Source organism: Nematolebias whitei, chromosome 13 (genome assembly GCF_014905685.2).
Source record: "Nematolebias whitei isolate Nwh7 chromosome 13, NemWhi1, whole genome shotgun sequence".
NCBI classification, from domain to species: domain Eukaryota; kingdom Metazoa; phylum Chordata; class Actinopteri; order Cyprinodontiformes; family Rivulidae; genus Nematolebias; species Nematolebias whitei.
The window spans coordinates 27,123,875-27,145,457 of NC_056510.1; the positions used below are offsets into that span (position 1 = coordinate 27,123,875).

Sequence of the window (21,583 nt, forward strand, 5' to 3'; positions counted from 1 at the left end):
GGAACACTAAAAAAAAAACATTTAGAGTTAGAAGAATTACAATTCAAAGACCATTAATAAGAATGCACCATTAGTAAACAATACAAGAGGCAATTCCTCCACATACAGTTCTTTTAAAACGTTTTCGACAAAGATCTTTCAAAACATTATATACACTTTACAAGAACAAACTTTGGCACTTTTTTTTTTTTTTTTTGAAAGAGAGAAAGATACAACTGTGCGCAGCAGCTGCAGGTAAATTCACAGATCAAGTGCTGGAGATGAGAGCTCCAAGGAATATGAATGAAAAATAAAAAACACCTCTTTGTCAGACAATGTCTAAACTCGATAATGCATGAGGAGTGCTACCAAGTTACCTGACGTTTAAATCTGTTTTATATTACAACTAATGTATGAAAGATGTGCATCAAGTGAAATTTGACAGCACAGCAAAAGTTGTAAATATTACACGGCCTGGCTACAATAGATTTATAACAATAGGTAAGAAAACACCGACTGCAATAATCAAATAAAAGTAACCAAATGTATGAAAACAGAATAGCTATGATGTTTGTTTATTATGGTTGTGAGTCAACATTGAAAACCTTTATTGCTCTTCAGTTTGAATTGCTTGTACATAAAAAAAGTACAAAAATTGATACGTGTTTTTATCAAATCTTGTTATGGCACTTATTCAGACGAACTGTGTTTATATGATCATTTGTAGCCACAGTGAACTCCAAGATGTTGGGGTGAAAATGCAATGGAGAAAAAAAAAAAAAGAAATTACAAAGTAAATGTCATGATTTGTTGCGTAGATGACCCTGTAAAACCAGGACCTTCTCCCCTTTGTTTTATGTTATCTTCAGGATGCTACCGTAAACCTGCTGCACAACCACTTGCACGTTGTCCAAGATGAAGTCAAACGCCATGCTCCAAACAGACTCCACTGACTGCTGCATGATCCTGCAAAGAAAGTTTCAGCACAAAAATATAGTTTAATTATTTGGGTAAAACAAAAGGCAAATACAGAAGGCTATTTTTAATAAACTAGGGCTGGGCAATGTATCATATATACCGTATTTTTAGCCGCACAAGTCACACCTTTTTGCATAAATTTGCAAGTCCTGTGACTTATACATCGAAGCGACTAATTTACGTTTTTTTCCCCATATTTATAACCAATTTTTTGGTTGAGATATGACTGTTTTCGTTAATTCTGAAAACAATGAACAGTAACCCAACATTTTTCAGTCAGGTCATCTGGACAGTTTCTTTTTTTTGTGCTGAAACGTTTCGCCTTTGGTCCGGAAGGCTTCATCAGTCAAGGAAACACAACAAAACTGATTCTTCCCCCAACAGCTTACTCCAAAGTGGAACAAACCAGTTCTGCTTGTGATGAGATGGATTGTACACCTGGATTATTGAGCATGGACTTTGTTGTTTTCAACCAGTTTGACAAGACTGTCAACAAGGAAGAGGGCTGGCAAGGGAGGAGGGGGTGTACCAAAGAGACCATCTTATCACAAGCAGAACTGGTTTGTTCCACTTTGGATTAAGCTGTTGGGGGAAGATTCAGTTTTGTTGTGTGTTTCCTTGACTGATGAAGCCTTCTGGATCGAAGGCGAAACATTTCAGCATAAAAAATAAAAACTGTCCAGATGACCTGACTGAAAAATGTTGGATTTTATACCTGGATTTTTGAGCATGGACTTTGTTATTGAACAGTAACATTTTCAGCCACTTGATGGCAGCAGAGTAGTAGTAGCTTTATGGCATACCGTTGTATCATGCAATAGGTAAACGTGGCTATAATGACAAATTCAAAAAAAGTTCAAGACAAAAACAACTGGACTTTATTTATTATACTTTGTTTTTGTCCTGAACTTTTTTGAATTTACCATGTCTTGTATGACTGAGAATCTTCACCAGCTATTAATGACACAATCGGCTTGCCGTTGTACTCCCACCTTCGTTCTGCTCGCTGCTTGGATCAACCGTCAAACCAGCTGCACCGCCCCGGCGAAATGCAGCTAATTTGACCATTAAAGTGCATTTATTAAGTAAAAGTTCAACTGAGACACACCTTTGCTATGCAAACAAACAATTGTTTTAGGTGGTTATCTTGTTAAATTTCGAAAAAATGAGCAGCATTCCTCCTTCCTTTTTTTCCCTCCCTCTGTGCATTCTGGAAGGACAGAGGCAGTGAATACTTTTGAAAATGCAGCTGATTTGACCGTTAAAGTCCTTTTATTAAGCAAACATTAGACTAAGAAAGACACACCTTTGCTATAATTTCGAGCAAAAAAATAATTGTTTTTAGATGTTTATCTTGTTAAATTTCAAAGAAATGAAAAGCGGCTCATCCCTCTGCGCATGCTTGCTTACGCGAATCGGGTTTTGAAATACAGCTGAGTTGATCGTTAAAGTCCTTTTATTAAGCAAAAGCTAGACTGAGACACACCTTTACTATAATTTTGAGCAAACAAATAATTGTTTTTAAGTGTTAATTTTGTTCCATTTTTGTTAAAGCCCTCCCATGCATGCTTGGCGACAGCGGGAGTTTCAGGTGAGCGGGTGAATGAGACGGTAACTGAAGAGGAGTCCGATGAACTAGTTCAGAAGAGAAACCGCACTTGAAGTTCACAGCTGGTTTATCTGATGTTTTTATTCACTTGTTTGACCAAACATGAATGGTCTGTTTGAATAGAGTGCACCAGTGCCATTTTACATACTATATAGTTTAAAATAACACTGGTTATTTATAAATATCGCGATATGACAGTGTATTGTGATATAGCAAAATAACATTGGGGTATTAGATTTTCCTCTTATCACCCATCTTTAGGTTAAACTAAATGGCAGAACCTACCTTTTCATGTATTTTATTATCAAATCCAACTTCTCCAGATCTTTGTCTTCAATCAGATCAGTGCAGTATTTCAACACCTGCAGGATGTCTTCCTCCATAGGGTCTAATCAAAAGTGACACATTGTTTGAATACCACAGCTTGTGCGGACATAAAACATTTGTTCCAAAATGCGTACCGGTTATTGTGGCAACCCATTCCCTTAGAAGTGTCTTGATGTCTGTCAGGTCACAGGCTCCAGCCAGAGCTGGAACAGGACGAGGAACCATTTTACTTACAGATGCTGGGACCTCTTGTTTTGAGGTGGAGGGATTGTTTTCAGTCTGAGAACAGAAAACACGAGAGTTCTAAAAATATGTCCAGTTTTAAATTGTTATAAAAGTTTTAATTTTAAATATGACTAGAAAATAATGCATGGACTCACCTTTGGTACATTCGCTGGTTCTTGTGATCTTACAGGAGGTGGTACGGTTTTGGCTGGACTTTTTGTCACCTGATGCCTCTTTAATGGTGAAGTTCCTTTTTTAAGAGGGCTGACTCCATTTTTTCTCTTGTAGCGCCGCTTCACCTGACCATTCTCTACACCAGGCTGTTTTAGCTGCAGCAGTGGATTCTTCTGCTCGACTTTAGGTAAACAAGAACATAATAATAATAAAATAAGGTCAAGCCAACGAGCATGATGTGACAATGATCAAAAAGCCTTCAGTTGTTGACTCACCTGTTTTCACCTGGAGTTGGACATTTGTTGCACGATTGTAGGCAGACATCAGTTCTTCCTGCAGTTCTTTGGGAAGTGCAGCAAATACATCTGGGTCAACCTGCAGTCGGGAATACAGAAGCAAAGGGTCAATATTAATAACGTTTGCTCAAGATGATTTTTAAAAGTCATGTTTTGTCTTTACTAGTCGTGAGTACCAAGTCTAACCTGAATAAACATCCACAGATTGGTTAAATACCTTCATTTTACTTCAGTTTTAGTAAATGCAGACTGTGATGTATTAAGTAACCATATTTATGCCAAACTTGTTTTCAGTCTTTAGCAGGTTAATCTGTTTACAGCCTATTTATGTTTTCTGTGGAAAACAATATTTCTCTGGGGGTTATGGGTAAAAAAAAAAAAAGCATGTGTCATAATTCAAATCTAAATAAACTGGAGAAGGAAGACAAGTATGGGTGTCTGCAAAACATGGTCAAATGTGGTTTGTTGCTTAACACACACACCAACACTAGGTGTCACCTTCCACCAACAACTGAAATCTGATTAGCAGGTTAAGTCTGTAGTTCAGTCCAGATAATTTCTCCTGAGAAATATGTCAAAATTACACGTCTGTTATCTTATCAGTCAATAGAAACTGCAATTCTCACTTTTCTGTAACGATGAAGACTGTTGAAACATCATTTCTGTTTAGGCCAAGAATCTCTCTCTCATTTAAAGTTCAAAACTCTGCTGCAACACTTCTCACCTAGATCCCGTTTTATTCTCCATCACTCCTGTTCTTATATTTCTACACCGACTTCCTGTAAAATTCAGGATAAGATTGAAGCTCGTGGTTCTTATTTACATAGTGATAAACATTCAGTCCCAGTCATCTCTGTGAACTTAATCCCTTATACATATTCTTGACATCTAAAGTCTTCTAGTTGTTCTTTTGTCTTTTCCCTTTTCAGGTGTCACCACAGCGAGTCATCCTCCCCCATTTCACTCTGTCCTCACTCAATCTACCTCCATGCATTTTCTAAATTCATCCAGATGTTTCCTGTTTGTCTTTTTCCTGGCAGCTGCATTTCTAACATCCTTCTACCAGTATACCCACTGTCCCTCCTCTGGACATGTCCAAACCATCTCAATCTGGTCTCTAACTTTATCTCCCAATTGTTCAACCTGTGCTGTACCTCTGATGATCTCATACCCGATCTTATCCAGCCTCGTCACTCCTAAGGAGAACCTAAACATCTTAATTTCTGCCACTTCCAGTTCTTTCTCCTGTCTTTTTGTCCATGTCTCTGTCTCCAGACCATACAACATAGCTGGTCTCACCACTGTCTTGTAAACTTTTCCTTTGAACTTTGCTGACGCTCTTTTGTCGCACATCACTCCTGAAACTTTTCTCCATCCACTCCATCCTGCCTGGACTCTCTTTTTCACTTCTTTTCCACATCACCATTTTCCTGGACAGTGGACCCCAAGTACTTGAAGTCCTGCACCTTTGTGACCTCCGCTTCTTGTAGCTTCACTGTTCCACCAGCCTCCCTCTCATTCACACATGTACTCTGTCTTACTACGGCTGACTTTCATTCCTCTTTTTTCAAGTGCATACCTCCACCTCTCCAAGTTCTCTTCCACCTGTTCCCTGTTCTCACCAAAGATCACATCATCTGCAAACATCATCGTCCACAGGGATTCCTGCCTGACCTAATTTATTGGTCATTCCATCACCTGAGCAAATAAGAAGGGGCTCAGAGCCGATCCTTGATGCACTCCCACCTCCACCTTGAAGTCACTCCTACAGCACATCTCACCACTGTCCTGCTGTCCTTGTACATGTCCTGTACCAGTCTAACATACTTCTGTGCCACTCCATATTTCCTCATGCAACACCAAAGCTCCTTTGTCAGCACCCTGTCATATGCATAAAGGGAAAAAAAATCAAACCTCAAACAGCTGCTGTTGTACCTGTGAAAAGTTAGGCAATTCCAGTACAATTCCTGGACTATCTGGCTGGTCTGGAATCTGCAGAACCAATGTTCCTGCAGGTGGGGTGTACGGTACGGGAGGAGGAGGACATGTATTGGGATCAGGAGAGGAAAGGTGCAAATCAGGAAGACGGAAGTTATTTGGCTTCTCGACTCTTTTCATCCACGTCTGCTCCACTTGCTCTCTCAGCTCTCGAGGAAGAGCTTCCAGGACAGAATGATCCACCTTACAAACCATTCAGAAACACAGTATGTTAAAAGATAGGAAGAGTTATTTTATTGATCTTACAAGAAAATTGGTCATCCAGTAGAAGTAAAAATTTTAAGCATAATTTAAAACGTATAAAAAGAAAAATCTTAAGAGGCATTTATTCCTGTCAGCTACAATATAAACATAAAACAAAAATGTAAATCATAAACTTGTGTTTCTGACCAGGCAGTTCCATCCATGATGTACCTGTGAAGGAGAAGGAACCTCAATACTGAAGTCGAAACACGTCCGAGAATGTTTTGGTGTTCTTCTACAATCTGGATGGTCTTTGCTTGTTCCTGGAACTGGCTCAGCAGGTGTGAAAGGAGGTGTTGAGGAGCCACCTGGAGGATCTGTTGGATCTTGGCGAGTGTCTGCAACATTTGTAACAGTTGTTAAAAAACTAATGTGACCAAGATGGCAAAAACTGAACGCTGAAGACCAAACAGACCTTTGTTGTTGGATTTAGCACTCGGTCCTTGGCCCAACAACAAGTTTTTGATGGAGTGTGTTCGAGGACCATGGCAGTCCTTTGTAACAGACTGACTTCCCTTAAGAAGCTGAACCTGAATGCCAACACCTCTCAAGTCCTTGACCTGCAGCTTCATGGCGTGAAACAGCTTTATGGCAGCGGAGGCAATCAGCTGACCGCTGTCTGTGGACTGAGTGAGCAACACAGTCCTGTCGAAAAGTGAAAGAAATCAAAAATAAACTTTTCTCTCTTTTTTCCATTTAATAATCTAAAAAACAAAACAGGATTTAAGTTGCTTTTTTTAACCTGGTTAGATTATCACATACGCCATGGCCTCCATATTTAGCTGGCTCCAGAGGTGCTCCAACCTTGCGGACCATGACCTTAAGTGTGACTCTCCGACCACGCAGTCCAGCGTCTTGTAAACGTCGTTGCACCTCCATCGATAAATTGGTGAGAAAACTCTCAGCCTCATCAACCTGGTGAGTTTTCAAACAGGAAGTTTAAAAAAAGATGGATGCTACAAAACAGACGCATAAAAAAAATACATAGCACATCTAACCGTGGTAAAGCGGATGTTGTAGTTCATCTCAGCAGAGACAGATTTTCTTTCCTTTCTAAAGCGGACGGGTCGGTCATCCAAACCCCTACAGAAGCGGAACAGAGTTTGTCCGGTACGGGGTCCAAACTTTTTTTGCAGCTGAGATAAAGACAATTGCTGGAGATCCCCACATGACTTCACACCCACACCAGCAAGTTTTTTAGCCATAACATGTCCAACACCTAGGAACATGTATAAAATATTATTAAAATCAAATATTTACTCCTCTTAATGATAACAGACACTAACTAGTAGCCATGATGAGAATGCAGCATGGTGTATATACCTGGTAAACTGGTCACTGGTAGGTCCCTGATAAAATCATCCACTTCTTCGGACTTGAGGAAATACTGCCCATTGGGTTTGGCCTTACGAGTTGCCAGTCGAGCCAACAGTATGTTAGTCCCTGAACAGATCAGAGCTTGATTAGATACGACTGATACTGCCTTGGTGTATTTTACAGTATGAGGCAAACACCAACTCACCCATTCCCACTGAAGCGCAACATCTTGTTTTCTCCTCAATGTTTGCTCTGATGGCTCGGGCTAAATCATCCGGGCTGACACCAATCTCAGCGCACAGACCAGAGGCATCTACCAGCGCTTCATCACAGCTGAGAGCCTCAATGTCATGGGTGTAACTACAAAAAAAGAAGTTACCAAGTAAAGCGAAAGCAACAAGCAGTATGCCAATGTCCCCTAAATGAATAGTGAATGTTTGTAGGTTCAGGTGTGTTTTTGTGAACTGGAATTAAACAGGGAATGTCTAATTCTAATGTTTTTGGTGAGTTACACTGGATATAAGAGGTAGTTGTTTATTTTTTGCTTGTCCAAGGCAGCACAGAGTGACAGATACTGGTGAGTGGAAGGAGCAATTTTATCCATGATCAGGGACAAGAGCTATCCCAGTCATTTCAGGAAACATAAAATATAAAAACAAGAAAGCAGACTACTTAAATGATAGAGGTGGCTGGTTTACCCACGCATGCACGCACACCTATGTTGGTTTGTTTCTTCTTCCTGTCCTCTCAAGCAGATGGTCGCTTGTCCTGAGCCTGGCTCTGATGGAGGTTTCTTCCAGTTAAAAGGGAGTTTTTCCTTTCCACTGTTGCCACTGTGCTTGCTCAGGATGGGAGACTGTGAAAAAGTGAAGATTCAACGAGTCTGCTGCTTCCTTAGATAGATAATTTTTACTAATTGTCTTTTTATGTATGTGAATGAGGCAGCACGGTGGCGCAACTGGTAGAGCTGCTGCCTCTCAGCGAGCAGGTCCTTGGTTCAAACCCCGGTCCAGGGGCCTTTCTGGGTGGACTTTGCATGTTCTCTCCGTGCATGTGTGGGTTTTCTCCAGTACTTCAGTTTCCTCCCACAGACCAAAAACATGCATGTTAGACTGATTGGTAACTCTAAATTGTCCCTAGGTGTGAGTGAGAGAGTGAATGGTTGTTTGTCTCGTTTGTCTCTATGTGTCCCTGTGATGGACTTGCGACCCGTCCAGGGTGTACCCCGCCCCTCGCACAGTGATTGCTGGACATGGGCACCGGCAACCCCCGTGACCCAAAATGGAAGAAGCAGTAAAGATAATGGATGGATGGATGTGAATGTTTCTGTTCGGTGCCCTGAGACAACTTCTGTTGTGACTTGGCGCTGTATAAATAAATTGAATTGAAATAAACAGGGGCAGTACGGTGGTGCAGTTGGTAGGGCTGCTGCCTCTCAGTGAGCAGGTTGCGGGTTCAAATCCCAGCCGGGGGCTTTCTGGGTGGAGTTTGCGTTTTCTCTCCGTGCATGCGTGGGTTTTCTCCGGGTATTCTGATTTCCTCCCACAGACAAAAACATGCATGTTAGACTTATTGGTAACTCTAATTGTCCTTAGATGTGAGTGAGAGAGCGAATGGTTGTTTATCTCGTTTGTCTCCATGTGTCCCTGTGATGGACTGGAGACCTGTCCAGGGTGTACCCCGCCTCTCACACTGTGATAGTTGGATATGGGCACCAGTGACACCAGTGATTCCCCTACCATTATACAAGCGGGGCGCCCCCCCCGTCAACAGAACCGAACGCCCCGTCGAAAACTGTCGGTACAAACAGCGTACAGCTCAGATGTGTGTCTTTCTCTCCCCCATCCCAACACCCTCCTCCCCACAAAAAAATTGTCGGTTCAGACAGCGCGCGGTTGTCTCTGTGTCCCCCACCCCCTCTAAAACTGTTGGTTTAAACAGCGCGCTGCACAGCTTAGGACGTGTCTCCGTCCGTCTCCTCCTCCTCCACCCCTCGAAAAAAATCATGGACAAGATGAGTGCCCACTTTAAACGACACTTTTTATGGATATCTTTGAGAAATGTCTTTCTTCTTGCCACTCTTCCATAAAGGCCAGATTTGTGCAGTGTACAACTGATTGTTGTCCTATGGACAGACTCTCCCACCTCAGCTGTAGATCTCTGCAGTTCATCCAGAGTGATCATGGGCCTCTTGGCTGCATCTCTGATCAGTCTTCTCCTTGTTCCAGATGAAAGTTTAGAGGGACGGCCGGGTCTTGGTAGATTTGCAGTGGTCTGATACTCCTTCCATTTCAATTTGATTGCTTGCACAGTGCTCCTTGGGATGTTTAAAGCTTGGGAAATCTTGTTGTATCCAAATCCGGCTTTAAACTTCTCCACAACAGTATCTCGGACCTGCCTGGTGTGTTCCTTGGTCTTCATGATGCTCTCTGCGCGTTGAACAGAACCCTGAGACTATCACAGAGCAGGTGCATTTATACGGAGACTTGATTACACACAGGTGGATTCTATTTATCATCATCAGTCATTTGGGACAACATTGGATCATTCATAGATCCTCACTGAACTTCTGGAGTGAGTTTGCTGCACTGAAAGTAAAGGGGCCCAATAATATTGCACGCCCCAATTTTCAGTTTTTTATTTGTTAAAAAAGTTTGACACATCCAATAAATTTCATTCCACTTCACGATTGTGTCCCGCTTGTTGTCGATTCTTCACAAAAAATTAAAATTTCATATCTTTATGTTTGAAGCCTGAAATGTGGCAAAAGGTTGAAAAGTTCAAGGGGGCCGAATACTTTCGCAAGGCACTGTATATGTGTGTGTGTGTGTGGTGGCAGTCATCTTGGATTTTGACGTGACAACCTAATTTTCAAAAGTTTCCTTTCTTACGCCTAGATGAAGCCACACACCAAAATGGAAGCTGGTTTGTTGCTTATTTTTCAAGTTATGTAACTCACAACACAAATCGACATTTATGGCGGCAGCCATCTTGCACTTTGAACAGCAAACCAATTTTCAAAAGGAACCTTTCTTTCGCCTAGACGTAGCCCCAAACCAAAACAAAAGTTGGTGCCTCACTTATTGTTCAAGTTATCATGCTCACAACATGCACACAGACAGACAGAGGGTATTTCCATTTCCATCGCTTCGCTCCGCAACAGGGAACAAAAAACAAAGCGAAGTGACAGAAAGATCTCAGCCTTCTCACCTTGCCAGAATCTCATACATGTTCAGAGCCACCTCTTTATAGGCCTCAAAATCATAAGGGACTGATTGCAATGAGGGACACAGTTGTTTTGCTTTGCCAAAACACATCCCGTTCCTCACCCCTGTCTGCCTGCAAAGTAAAAAAAAATAAATAAATCACTCATCTTGCTCCTTGTTTAGAACAGTCATGATGCGTGTTTTTATCTTACCTAGCCTCATAACTGCAGGATGCAATCTCTGCCATTGAGAGAGCCATGGCCTCCTGGTCTGTACTGGTGTCATGAAAGTCAGGAGTGTCTTGTGAGGGAGTACCAGGCAGATCATCACCTGATCTTTCTGATACACATACAGTATAAAGTGAATTGAACTTACTTGAGACATGTAGGTTGCTCTGTCAGTGTTGAGACACTCCATGACAATCTGATCAGACAAAATCTAACCTGACTGGGGTTGAGTGTATCTTCTCTGGTAGTACTCCAGCTCCACCTGTGGGTTAGCTCCAGGTCTTATAGGGACTCTGCCCTGTCCACGGTTACTGGTCACAGCTACAGGCTTCCCTGCAGGAAAACCAGTAATTCAACCAGGAGCAGCAAATCGTTTTAATGTCTGCCAATGATGTTTCATATAAAGATATGTTTTACAGACTGCATACCTGAACATCTAAACATATAAAAAGTGTCTTGCCTTTAAGCTCCGGTCTGTGTCGAATCCCAACAGACACAAAAAAACAGTCCATATCCACGTGGAGGATACAAGATTTAATGCTGCCTAGGGCTGATGTACCTGACACAGACAAACATATTAAATGGACGCTTGGACACATTTCATTCCCTCAGTTTCACCAGCCATTTCACATAATTACTTTGTTGTCTGTGTTATAATTTAATCAAGCAAAATTTAGTAGTTTTCCATCATCGGACATTTCACTGCAAAAAAAAAGGGATGTGTTGATTAAAAAAGAAAGCACTGAGAGAACATGAAAGAAATTCAAACAACAAAGTGAAACATTCTGTCCTACCCTGACCGTCTGCAGATCGCCGAGCTATAAACTTCCTCAGACGATCTTTGCCAGGGAAAGAGGTGCCCCCTGTGGATTTCCGTTTGCTGTGCAGCTCGTTGACATACTCAGAAAATCCAACCCTCCACGTGGAGATCTGGTGCAAACGTGAGTGAGAGTAGTACTCGGAGATCAGACCCCCCGTCTGTTCCAGCAGCAGCTCTGAGGTCTTGGATGAGGTCTCATTGGTGGGAGGATCAGGTTTGGCTGTTATAGAGGTTGTGCTGAGGAATGTCAGGTCGGATGAGAAGGCATCATGGTGACTTCCGTTCAGTCTAACTGAGGACTGCAAAGTAGAAGAAGAAGGAGGAGGCAGATGAGTCTGCTCAGAGGTGGTTGTGACCTGACTGTGAGGGTGGAGACATTTAGGCAGGAGCTGGATTTTGTTGGCAGCCTCATGGGAGGTGGGTAGTGGAGGTTTATGGCCATTGTCTCCTTGTGTGCAGGATTGCTCCAGAAAACCAGGTGGGAGGTCAGATTGTTTTGGAGGGCTGGGGGGGAACTCATAAGGGTCAGCATTCGTCTGATATGGAGGACTCTGAGGTTTATCTGTTGATCTCTTTATTTGACATTTAGACACGTCCCTGTTAGAAGAGAACAGATCTGTAACAAGGGACAAGTCCTCCGACTTTAAGGCACCATTAAAAAGATGAACGTGTCCATTGGTCAGGGGGGCTCCCTTAACCCCCTTCGAAACCCCAGCAGGACAAAAATCCAGTTCTCTACCGCCTTGTATTCCATTCATTTTGGAATGGCTTGTGATATCCAATGAGGTCTGTAGTAGTCCATTTCTATGAGAAAATAGAAAAAAAAATGTGTCAATTCACAAACTTTAATTTCCAAAATCTCTGAATAGAGAGAGAAAAATGTTCAAACCTTTCATTACATACTCACATTTTTAATTCTTCTCCATGCACGTGAGCAGACTGCAGAGATTTGTGTGAGTGCTTTGTGTTGCAGTGGTTAGAAAGTGGGTTTGTGTGAGGAGATCTGTTGTGCTGAGAGTTTGTAAACTGACTGGACTCTGAATGACTTGGTTTGGGGTTAACCAAGCGAGCTTTAAAACAATGCTGGGTGGACGGTGGGTCGGCTTCACTGCGGATGGGGACAGGGATGGAGTTGTTCTTACAGCTGGATGAGGATCCTCCACTGTGCGGAACAGAAAGCTCAGTGTTTCGCTGAGGCAAATGGAGCTTTTGATGAACGTTCGGCTGAAGGGGACAGCGGCTCGATCCTGCAGTCTCTGCATTGTGGCCCAGGATCAAGCTAGAGAAGAGCGTGCTCTTCTGTTTAGCATACAGCTGGTATTTTAAATATGGCAGGAGGCGCCCAGCCTTAATACTGTATGAAAAAAATTACAAAAATAAATTTTTATTTAATATTTTACAGACAAATACTGTATGTAGAAATTCTCTTCTTAGAATTAACACACCTGTCAGTGATCCACTCTGGCCTGATGACCTTTTCCCCTTTGAGCTCTTGGATTTTGCAGTTGGGTAAGTGGTTGGCGATGATGTGGGTGGTCTTAGAGCGCATGTAATAAATATGGAACTGACCTCCATGCAGCATCATCAGCCTGCGAAGTTCATCTGCACTCGGCTCTGACATGACAAAAAACACAGGCATTAATTTGCTTTCTACACTCACTTCATCCAAGTAAGTATTTAGGGGACAGATCACCAGCCACATGCACTCCTAAAGTCAATTTGGAATCAACAATTTGACAGACAAGCACAATTTTAGACTAGGAAGTTGGCAAAATTGCTTTGAAGGGGGAAGGGGATAACTCTGCACATAAAGAACAGAAAAGTCTGCATAGCCGAGATCTAATCCATGCCTTCAGCAGCATCCTGACGTGCATAATAACAGGTTGAAGACGTGAAATCATCAGGATGCAGCACTGCCTTGTTTCTCAGTGTTAACTCTCTTACAAAGCAGCATTTTCAAAATCACACATCTGCTTGATCTGCACATTTCAGATACTGTAACTTTACGTCTTTAATCTCCTGTGCAAAATGACTGACAGGTGTTTGGTCTGCTTTTTAGAGAACCCTCTCCTTTCGACTTGATTAATGCTCTTTATCATTTTTCTATTCCATCAAAACTGTCGTGGCGTCATTTTAAACATACACCTCATGCTAAAAATGTGTTCAATTGTTGGAGAAAATAAAGACTGCTGTCAAAAAAGAAGAGAAAATACAAAAGGTTCACAGATTTTTTTTTCCCAGGTGCTCCTCTGAGACTGTTCCTGAAAAGTTTTTTTTCTTTTTGCTCTAAAAGATTAGGCAAAGAAATGATGATGGGAGAAGGCAAATGAGCCATTCAGTGGAACTTCATAAAAAGTGTGTGTGCAGATTGTTACCTGTGTATCCATTGACGTAAATAGCCACACCACTGAAGATGGTGGAGCACGTCCCTTCCTTCTGCTTTTCTCTGGGCGCATCAAGTTTAAACTGCTCATCCAGCTTTGAAACCTTGGCAGCCATGTAGCCGCCCTGCATGAGATGCAATGCAACAATAAAAGTAAAGAAAAGCTTAAAACAAAACCAAACAGGTAAAAATCAGATTAGACAATTTGCTCGATCTAAAATCTCTTCGACTGAATGCAACACCATCTTAGAGACATGTCTAACAGAAATTACTACAAAAATAAATGGCATTCCAGTTAAATTCTAAACATACATTTAAACACACATTCTAAAGTTCTAGAATTGCGCCGCTCGAGGTGGCTGCATGTTGGAGCAGCTCTGTTACTTTCATTCTGAGATTTTGCCTTTGGAAACTTTAATTCCTGGTTTTCTGGATGTAAATCACATTTTTTGGATGATTGTTTCCTCTGGTTTCAGATGCTGTGCAGCCGGAAGGATTTTTACTGAAACTTTTTTTGGTTTTGGACATTTGTTATGATGCGTAACCATGGCAACAAGGCAGTTTTCTACAACAGCAGCAGCTGAATAACATCTCAAAAGCTCAAATAATATCTCAACTATGGCCCCAACTCTCAAATGAGTTGAAAAGGATGTTCTGTGGACGCATTCTCATCTACCGGCCAGCTGTGCTAGGGTGCCTGATCGCTGGGGTCCTGGAGCTGGCAGGAGACGCAGCTCACGACAGCGGATAGACGGGATCGTCCCTCGGCACCTGCAGTTGGCTGTCCGCGGCTGTGAGGAGCTCGGCAGACTGCTGGGAGGAGTGGCCATCGCTCTGGGAGGAGTTCTGCCCAGCATTCAAGCGGTCCTACAGTCCAGGGGAACCGAGAGGCCAGCCGAGTCTGGGTGGATGGATCGGACGGCATCTGCAGCCAGTTTCTTAGGCTCCACTGTGGGATGGACCTTTACAAGAGATCCTTCCTGTCTACAGCCATCAGTATCTATAACATCTCTTAATGAAATGAGGATAACGAGTTACAACAACAAAATAATTTCCCTTTGGGATTAATAAAGTATTATTGAATTGAATTGAAATGCACTTTACAGCCACAATACTGTCTAGGCATTACAGATACTGATGAATAAAACTAGACTTTCAAATTAACTTTTGTAACATATCCCGCTACAAGTTACTTAGTTCTGATGTGCCAGTTAAAAATCAGGTGTTATAACATCATGTCCTTTTTAGTAGGGATGCACGATATTATCGGCATGGTATTGGTATCGGCCAACATTAGCATTAAAGTTAAATATTGGACATCGGCTATTCCATCAAAAATAACTCATCAATATAAAAGGTGCTGTTTTTGTATGACAACCCAGCGACCAACCCAGTTCTAGAATTGCGCCGCTCAAGGTGGCTGCATGTTGGAGCAGCTCTGTTACTTTCATTCTGAGATATTACTTTTGAAAACTTTAATTCCTCTATTTTCTGGTTATAAATCGCTTTTTTTGGATGATTATTTCCTCTGGTGTCAGATACTGTGCAGCTGGAAGGATTTTTACAGAAAGATCTTTACTTTTGGACATTTGTTATGATGCGTAACCATAGCAACAAGGTTTTTTTTACAACCGGGAGCAGCTGATTAACATCTCCAAAGCTCAAAAATGATCTCAACTACCGCCTCAAATCCCAAATGAGTTGAAAAGGAAGCGTCGTGGATGCAGAGCAGGAGCAAAGAAGAGGGAGAAAGAGAGAAGAATGCAGTTTAAACCATTTCTTCCATCGATCATGATGTGAGATCGCTGGGAAACAAGTTGGATGAACTTCAAGCCCTAACAAGGTCCCATCCAGAGTATCGGGAATGCATTGTTATGTGTTTCACTGAGACATGGTTGCAGGATCATATCCCCGACTCCAGCATTTCCTTGCCAGGCTTTCTGACCATACGAGCAGATAGAGATTTAAAGTGGCAAAAGGAAAGGAGGTGGGTTGGCAGTGCTTGTGAACAACAGATGGTGTAATCCTGGACATGTTACTGTGAAGTGTCGTCTCTGCAGTCCAGATACTGAACTGTTAGCCCTAAGTTGTCATCCATATTATTTGCCAAGAGAGTTCACCAGTGATATTTTGGCAACTGATGCTGGGTTAACATTTTGGTTTTGGACATTGATTAAACAATGACATTGTTGCATTGACAGACATTAAAACATTGGGTTAACAGCATCAACCCAATGCTGTTGCCGAGACTGCGTGTAATGTCATCAGCTCAGAGGTTGCTAAGCTACAGACACAACACCCTAGTGCGTTTGTTGCAATATCTGGGGATTTTAATCATGTCACACTCTCTGCTATACTTCCAACATTCCAACAGTTTGTCAGCTGCTCTACCAGAGAAAACAAAACGCTGGACTTGTTTTATGCAAATGTCAAGGATTCATACATCGCTAAAGCAAGACCCCCTCTTGGCAAATCAGATCACAATCTTGTGTTTCTCTGCTCAAAATATAAACCCCTTGTTCAGAGGCAACCTGAAATAAAGAGAACAGTGAGAAAATGGTCAACGGAAGCTGAAGAAGCCCTGTGGGGTTGTTTTGAGGCTACAGACTGGGATGCACTGTGCCAGCCACATGGAGAGGACATCAATGCCATGACTGAGTGTGGACCGACTATATAAACTTCTGTGTAAACAACACCATCCCCACCAGAACAGTGAGATGCTTCCCCAATAACAAACCCTGGATTACCACTGACCTGAAGGAACTGCTAAACCAGAAAAAAAAGAGCCTTCAGGGAGAGAGATAGGAAATTATTGAGGAGCACACAGAAGCAACTAAAAGTCAAGATAAGAAACAGCAAGGAGGTGTACAAGAAGAAGCTGGAGAGCAAGCTCCAACAGAACAATATCAGAGGTGTGGTCAGGGATGAAACAGATCACAGGCTTCAAGCAAAAGGAGGATCAGAAGGATGGAAGCCTGGACAGAGCCAATGAACTGAACACATTCTTCAATAGGTTCAGTTCAGGAAAAAGCTCAGCAGCCTCCTCTCTTGCCCACAGCCAAACATACATACCACCCTTCATTGACCCAAGGCTGTCCTGTCACACCTCAAATATTGTATCTACCACCTCAGTCATGGACCCTTCTTCTACTTATTGGTCTTCAACCAAATCAGAAGATGCTGATACCTCCTTTGCCTCCCCCCTCTGAGTCTCCAGAAGTCAGGTGAGGAAGCAGCTGGAGAGACTGAACCGGAATAAGGCTGCAGGTCCAGATGGTGTCAGTCCCAGAGTCCTGAAGGTCTGTGCAGAGCAGCTCTGTGGGGTTCTGCAGCACCTCTTCAACCGTAGCCTGACCCAGGAGAATGTTCCAGTGTTGTGGAAAACATCCTGTCTTGTTCCAGTGCCAAAGAAAACTCACCCATCAGTCCTCAATGACTATAGACCTGTTGCCCTGACATCCCACATCATGAAGGTCCTAGAGAGACTTCTGCTGACCCACCTGACTAGATAAGCAAGCGCATATCAGGACTCATTGCAGTTTGCTTATCAGCGTGGACTTGGAGTTGAAGATGCCATCATACACCTGCTTCAGCAAACTCACTGTCATCTAGAAAAGGCAGACAGCACTGTGAGAGTCATGTTCTTTGATTTCTCCAGTGCATTTAACACAATCCAGCCTGATTTGCTTTGTCAGAAACTCCAGAAGACTCAGGTGGAGGCCTCACCAATCACCTGGATCAAAGACTACCTGACAAACAGACCACATTTTGTGAGACTGAAGGGTTGTGTGTCTGACCAGGTGGTCAGTAGCTCAGGAGCACCACAGAGGACTGTACTCTCACCATTCCTTGGAAATCTCACCTCAGATTTCCAGTACAAAACAGACTCCTGTCATCTGCAGAAATATTCTGATGACTCTGCAGTGGTCGGGTGTATCAGAGATGGACAAGAAGCTGAGTACAGGGAACTGGTGGAACGCTTTGTGGCATGGTGTGGAAACAATCATCTCATCTTGAATGTGAACAAAACAAAGGAGATGATTGTAGATTTCAGGAGAATCAGGAACAGGTCCAACACTATTTCCATCATGGGAGAAGAAGTGGAGGTGGTGGTGAAGTATAAATTAAGTCTAGCTGCACAAATTATAGCAGAACCGGTGACATACATTTTTCATCTGTCTTTACAACATAGTACTGTCCCAGATGCTTGAAAAACGTGAATTGGAGTTCACCTGGACAATCGACTGGACTGGAAATGCAACAGTGAAGCTGTCTACAAGAAGGGACAGAGCAGACTGTACTTCTTGAGGAAGCTGAAGTCCTTCAACGTTTGCAGCAAGATGCTGCATATCTTCTATAAGTCTGTTGTAGAGAGTGCTATCTCTTCTGCCATCATCTGCTGGGGGAGCAGCACCAGAGCAAGTGACTTAAAACAGATCAACAAGCTCATAAAGAAGGCTGGCTCAGTTCTGGGGACTCCTCTAGAAACTTTGGAGATGATTGTACAAAGAAGGATTCTTCATAAAATGAAGAAAATTATAGACAACCCTCAGCATCCTCTTCATCAGACTGTCATACAACAACAAAGTGTCTTCAGTCAGAGGCTTCTTCAGATCCGTTGTAGGACAGACCGCTACAAGAGATCCTTCCTGCCCACAGCCATCAGCATCTATAACAACTCATTAATGAAACCAGGATGATGAGTTACCCAACATATAATTTCCCTCTGGGATTAATAAAGTATTTTTGAATTTAAATTGAATTTGACAAGGATGCCTGCAGCGGCAGCACAACATGATGACGTCACATGCGCCTACCTGATCTCACAACAGAAAGAAAAATTCAAAATGTCGGTGGTGTGGAAGTTTCTTTTTTCGTTGGTGAGGATATCGGATTCTGAAGATTTATGGACTATGTTGAGCCTCGCTACATCGTCCCCAGTCTGAGATATTTTTCCGACGTAACCTTACCCGAGTTACAAGCCGTCATTTCCGACGTCATTTAGAACCTAATAGCTGATAGAATGACTTGTTGGGTGAGTTTTACCACAGACATTTGGACGTCATGCTAGCCCGGTTAGCATGATTAGTCTTACTGCACAATGGATAGACAAAACTTTGAACTTAAAAAGGCTGTCCTTCATGCACAAGAGTGCAGAGGATCCCACACTGCAGCTAGGAACCTGGAACAAGCCTCCACAAGTGAGACAGCATTGCAGCATTTAATGCTAATAAACAACATTTAACACTTTTCATTTAAAACAGGTAAGTTAAACTACTATGCATATGGCTGTTACTGAATATTTGTCACCAGCTCTTACACAACTTTTGTAGCAAAAAAGCCTAAATAAGAGGGCTATGTTCTGACAAAGGAAAATATACAAAATATTGGTATCAGTCAAATAAGTTTTAACATACCAACATATCGGATACAGGCAAAAAATCCAATATTGTGCATCCCTACTTTTTAGTAACATGGTCAAATTACTATTGAAGTAGAAATTTGCTTATCAGGCAGTGTGATAACATGACATGCTTTCAGTGAACCAACATAGATAGAAACAAAGATGGATGAAGACTGGGTTGGAGCCTTGACCCAGTACATCCTCTCTGAGTGTACGAGTGACAAGTGAGAGCTGTTATGGCACAAGGGATAAGAACAGTATAAAAGCTACTGGTATGTGAAAACCTGTGAAGGAGGGGTTGTTGTTTAAATGTTGATGCTGGTCGGCTCATTTACATTTCTGCACCTCTTCAGTAATCCCCATTTTTTTGCTATTAAGAGATTCCGTGCCATCTGTCGCTTTAATGAAAGATCAAGTCTTTGGCTACACTGTCTGTCTTATTGATGTCTGACCTGCAACTGAGTTAAACTAGAACTTTACAGTCTGAGTTACAGTAATCAGTGCAATCAATCTATACTTCATTACACAAGCAAGTACTGTTACATCCTTACAGGTCGTAAAATGAATGTGCATGAAGGCGAGAGGAGAGCTCAATGGGCAACTTTTAATTTTCCAACTAATGCACACACTCCATAACTGCATTATGCTGCTGATAGTGATGTATAGGAGTTTATACTCACCCTTTCAGCCCAACCATTGTCCTCACTGCTATTAGCTTTCTTCTTCATCCATCCATCTCGACTCATACTGAGCTTCCTGTATACGAAAAGAGCTCTCACCAGTCAAAAATCAACTCAAGTGCCAAGCTAAAGTAATTAAAAGGTTCATAAGTAAACCCTGAACATCCTTGGTGGTTAACCAAAACAGTATCTGAAATTACATTAAAACATTCCAGAGAAGCCTAAAATTCTTAAAGTTCATTATAAAACTTTTGTGCCAACAAGGTGTCACAAACAGTGTCATAAACTGCATTTATGGATTTATATTAATTCAGGACAAATGTTGTTTTGGCTGGCCTTATGTAACAGGTTTGAGCCCAGTGAAACATGCCCCCACTGCTGACAAGTAGATAACAACACAGCCCATGTGGTCAGCTGCTAACATTAGCCTAGCTCTTCTAATCATCTCATAATCCTGCATGTCGCTGCACTGTGTGAGGACCATGTCAGAGAGAACCAGTGGAAGTGTTTTCACTGCACTTGCTAACATGCTGGTAAAAAAAATTAAGCTAGGAAACAATGAAAAGGGCGCATGACTAACTTGAGGTGTAACGCCGCGCTAATGGTAAACAAACAACAACAGTGCTGAGCGAGCACTGACCGTTCGCCAAGAGAAGTCTCTGTTTATTTATTTGTTTATTACCTAAAGCTGTCAGACGAGACTGTTTGTCACATACTCTGCAGATCCCGCTCCGTTGAGACGTCGCGTGCGCCTTCTGCTTGGGCTAAACGAGGGAAGACCAAAGCAAAGCGAACTGAAAACCCTCCAGTCAGGCAGCTCGATGCCGAGGCCTTGACTTCGCTGTTCAGAGGAGTCCTGTTAGTGACGTGAGGTTCCTTCACCGTGTCATGGAGCCACGCCATGTCTCTTGGACATTCTTGCTCATAGTCCTTTCGCTCTCCATTTCAACCGCCTGATCCCTTCGTTTCTCTCTCCGTTAGCGTCAAAACTAGCGAGGCAACAACCGAAACATCCGGTAATGTCTTTTCAACATAAAATAAATAAAAAAAAACCTTCGTGGAAACGATGAATTACGGAGCAAAAAAAATACAGAGAAGTCAATAAAGCTACGCACATATTGCATTAATGTCAAGTATTCAGAAGGGTCATGATGAATTTACACACATTTGACGTCTTTGCTCTGGTCTACGCATTTGCAGAGTAACGTGCGTCGTCTTATTGTGAAAAGCAAAGTACGTTCTGTTCCGTTTTGGTGATTTGTGTTATTTCTAGCTTGTTTCCCGCCAGCCCGCCGGCTGCTTGTGTACGAATACTGCCTCTATGCGGACAGCTGAGTAAATGTATTTACCACAACAGACCATGCAAGCTCTACCGTGTCACTACATTATTTACAAACAAGTCTGTTTATTCTCTGAGGGCAACAACACAAGCTAACTCTAATATCGTTAAGGGAACTGCTGGTTGTCAGTTTACAGATTAAAGATTTGTGTTCATAATGCTTTCCTCCAATCGACCAGTTTAGTCCAGAGTTTATTTATTTGTTTGTTTCCCTTGTGTGCTGACTTGAAGCACCGCTGTCCCCAGATGGCACCGCTGTGTCTCTAGGGCAGAAGTGACGCAGAGGCACGTGCAGCCACAACGAGCCAGCAACAGCTTCACCGCGACAACAAATATTCATTATTTCAAAAAAGAAAAGACAATTCGTATCACAACTAT

The 21,583-nt window shown here is 42.3% G+C and overlaps 1 protein-coding gene across 1 annotated transcript; it reads right to left on the minus strand.

The window, feature by feature from the left end:
• Window positions 1-497: 497 nt before the first annotated feature.
• On the minus strand, window positions 498-20,831 carry rev1 (REV1 DNA directed polymerase). Its single transcript, XM_037686555.1, has 22 exons — window positions 20,549-20,831; window positions 19,867-19,942; window positions 13,775-13,907; window positions 12,845-13,013; window positions 12,307-12,753; window positions 11,374-12,203; window positions 11,040-11,138; window positions 10,796-10,912; window positions 10,565-10,691; window positions 10,357-10,485; window positions 7,352-7,506; window positions 7,153-7,272; window positions 6,828-7,048; window positions 6,572-6,744; window positions 6,245-6,474; window positions 6,001-6,167; window positions 5,524-5,769; window positions 3,568-3,667; window positions 3,274-3,473; window positions 3,028-3,172; window positions 2,852-2,954; window positions 498-945 (listed from the first exon to the last, which is right to left on the minus strand). Exons 2-22 carry the CDS (start codon window positions 19,930-19,932, stop codon window positions 834-836), a joined length of 4,089 nt encoding a protein of 1,362 aa, XP_037542483.1. The 5' UTR covers window positions 19,933-19,942; window positions 20,549-20,831; the 3' UTR covers window positions 498-833.
• Window positions 20,832-21,583: the final 752 nt, after the last annotated feature.

Bases quoted from the DNA above. Each gene is read 5' to 3' on its own strand.
- rev1 (XM_037686555.1), bottom strand. From the start codon at position 19,932: ATGAGTCGAGATGGATGGATGAAGAAGAAAGCTAATAGCAGTGAGGAC. The intron at 10,486-10,564 runs GTAAGATAAAAA...TTTACTTTGCAG, and splicing joins TCCTGCAGTTATGAGGCTAG to GCAGACAGGGGTGAGGAACG. The intron at 5,770-6,000 runs GTACATCATGGA...ATGGTTTGTAAG, and splicing joins AGGTTCCTTCTCCTTCACAG to GTGGATCATTCTGTCCTGGA.